The sequence below is a fragment of the Eurypyga helias genome, unplaced genomic scaffold, assembly GCF_000690775.1.
Source record: "Eurypyga helias isolate BGI_N326 unplaced genomic scaffold, ASM69077v1 scaffold18187, whole genome shotgun sequence".
NCBI classification, from domain to species: Eukaryota; Metazoa; Chordata; class Aves; order Eurypygiformes; family Eurypygidae; genus Eurypyga; species Eurypyga helias.
In genome coordinates, this window is record NW_010260399.1 from 3,770 (window position 1) to 6,783 (window position 3,014).

Sequence of the window (3,014 nt, forward strand, 5' to 3'; positions counted from 1 at the left end):
CAATTAAAAAAGCAAAGAAACAAACTCACCAACCAATACATTTTGAGACAGAAGTAACACCACCACTGAAATCTCTGTATAGACCATCAGCCCTACCGAAATATTGCAGTGAATGTAATTCTTTCTGTCAGCATCTTCCATGTGCAGGACAGCAATACTATTCATTGTCCAAGCGTCAGAAAAATTGCCAAGTTCTACTGAAGTGTAACAGCCGTAAGATCCGAGAATGCTGTAGCTTCTGAAGACTCAACTGAAATTATTCAAAGAGACTTAACATGTCACTGGATAAAACTTTATTTATTTATTTTATAAAAAAGATAGAGCCAGGTGCTACTTTTAAATGAACTCATTTATTAAACCAATCTGTTTTATAGGAGGTATATATATATTTTATCATTAAGACAATTTCAATGAAATTACTATCTACAAGAATGACTTTGATTGTTTTATTTTCATGTCACCATACATGAACAAATGAATTATGTCTTATGAAAACATTTTACTCAGTATAAAAATGTACACATTTTAATATCCATTGCTATGGTCTGAAGGGATTTTTACATTTAATTTCAAAAATAAGTGTAATTTTATTGCTGTACGTGTTACAGCATAAGCGTACATCATCCTATACATAAAAGTTTGTGTAGGTATACAGGTAATGTTTCGTGTTGTCACATACCTTCATGTTTGAGACACAAATAGGGGATTTGCATTTCTCTTTTTTGCAAAAGGCTAAAATATGTACTGATGTGAGCACAAAGCAACATTTCTTAAAAACAAAACCAGTTTGAATGGCACAAGAGTTAGCGTTTTTATAAATTAACAACCAGAGTTCTGGATTACGGAAACAGGTACATGAGATTCCAGTACTTTCCTTAGGGCTTCGCTCTCTGGAAGAATACCTGTTAAAAATTTATTAAAAAACAAACAAACAAACCCATGTTAAGACAAAGGAAGTACACCTCAACCATTCCATGTCTTATAAGGTTATTAGTTTGACAGCTCATTTTCTTGTTTAACATGCTGGTTAACCCTGGGTTCGAGGACATGACCTCATGAAGGGTGAGTATTTGACACTCACACCTTCAAAAATGAAGCATTCTAAATGTTCTCTACAATTATAGGATCACTTTTTTGCTATTTCAACTATTAAACATGTCACAAGAATATCAAGCTACTGAGGAGATGGCAAGTTGCTGAGGGTAAGTGACAATTCTACAGATGTAGGTTTGTTGTTGTTTGTTCCTTCTTTCCAAATAACTGCTTTCACTATTTGGACAATCCCTATAGCTAAAAACTATTAAATTCACTATTTCAGTTTTACTTAGGTCACTAGCATGACTGAACCGTAAAGTTGAAATGAAATTAAAAGCTATTTAAAGAATAAAATAAAAAAAAAATCTTTACCTTTAGGTAATTTTTAAAAACTTTAGCATCAGGCTGCTGAAGTGCTTGACAGAATTCCTGTAAGAGAGAATAAAGAAATATTAAATAACTAAAGCAACAAGACAACCTGAGATCTGTTAGGAGCACATAGAATACCTTGTACATAAAGCCATTAGTACTAGTTCGTACTTTCCTTCATGCGCAACCAAAGAAAACTACGTTATGGATAAAAATGTAATAGGCTATGACAGGCCAAGCGCATTCTGGGGTGAAAAAAATGTATTTCCAAATACAGGGTATCACATTCCTTTTTAGCTGAACAGACAGAAACAGGACTATCTACAAGGCCTGCCATCAAGTTGATTCTAAACCCCTAACTTTTCCAGTGACTTTTGGTGGTTTTGAAATGAATACTTCAGATCAACATTTACATTGAACAATATTATGTACACACTCAGCGACTCCAGATTACAGCAGAACATCTGGCACTTACAGTCTTTGATCATAAAACACTGGGGTACCAGCACGATACTTGATCCTTAAGTGATGTTAATTATACGTAAAAGTTCTATAGTTTAAAGTGTTATTATAATGAGTATAATTGTCTTCTAATGCAGCAAACCCAATTACCATAATATCCAAATCAGTTGCAATTAAAATTAAGCTGTGAGCATTCATCTAACAATTTCTTCACGGCACTGCTTACCACATGGCCAGCAATGCTTAATGTCAAGACAAGTGTCAGGTGTAAAGTTTCACTTTTGAGAACCCTCTTATACTACTCCTAAAACAAGCGCACAAAACCCCCACACAATGTTGTGTGTTAATCTTTGACAGCAGAACCAGTGCCATGGCTTAAATTTCTGTATCACCACATTTATCATCACATTTTTATGCATTCAACATTCTTCATCTTACTTTGGAGTTATTACTCTTAAGTATTCTGGTGCTTTTTCCTCAAGTTAAAACTTTAATCCAAGTAGGAAGATAGCTTAGTCACGTGCACAGCACCCTTTTGCAAGGTACTCTTGCAGTAACTTTACACCTTATACAAAATTAATCTTATTCTGATATGCAATACCAAAGTAAGTTTTACTAGGGGATGGTAGGAATTTAACTTTGTCAGTATGCATTTTGTTCCCATTTAACACTGAGTTTTCCAAACTTTTTTTTAGGAACTCTTACCTGAATTATCTCAGGAGCTACTTGCAAAGAAGGCAAATACTCTTGCTGAAGATACTGAATGCACTCAGGACCCTGAAGAAAAGCAGTACACAATTTGTTCAGGTGTATTTTCATACATAAGGGAAGTCATAGCCCTGTACTGCATGGTACAGAAGAGTCTGAAAACAGGTGGTGGTCTACATGACTATTTTACAGAGAAGTTATGCATCTCAAATGCCAAGTTGCTCGTGTTGTTCTTGGCCGTTAGCAAATAAAGAGATTCATCTCAACATCGGCATTAACGATTCTACTGCAGTTGGATTTCTCTTGTTACGTAAGAGAAGAATGCACTCAAAGAAGTATTACAATACAGCCAGTCAGTTTGTGACAAGTCAACTGTAAATTCAGTTAATTAAGAAGGTGGCTCTAATTTTACTGTCTGACATGTGAAGGGCGGGGGGGGG

General features: G+C 35.0%; 1 protein-coding gene across 1 annotated transcript in view; it reads right to left on the minus strand.

The window, feature by feature from the left end:
* Nucleotides 1-310: 310 nt before the first annotated feature.
* The window catches only part of XPOT (exportin, tRNA), a 26,067-nt gene continuing 23,363 nt past the window's right edge, over nt 311-3,014 (minus strand). The window contains exons 22-24 of the mRNA XM_010155029.1: nt 2,572-2,643; nt 1,408-1,464; nt 311-902 (exon numbers count right to left, since the gene is read on the minus strand). Of these exons, the coding sequence (XP_010153331.1) occupies nt 876-902; nt 1,408-1,464; nt 2,572-2,643 (156 nt within the window). The 3' untranslated portion in view covers nt 311-875. The remainder of the gene's footprint in view (nt 903-1,407; nt 1,465-2,571; nt 2,644-3,014) is intronic.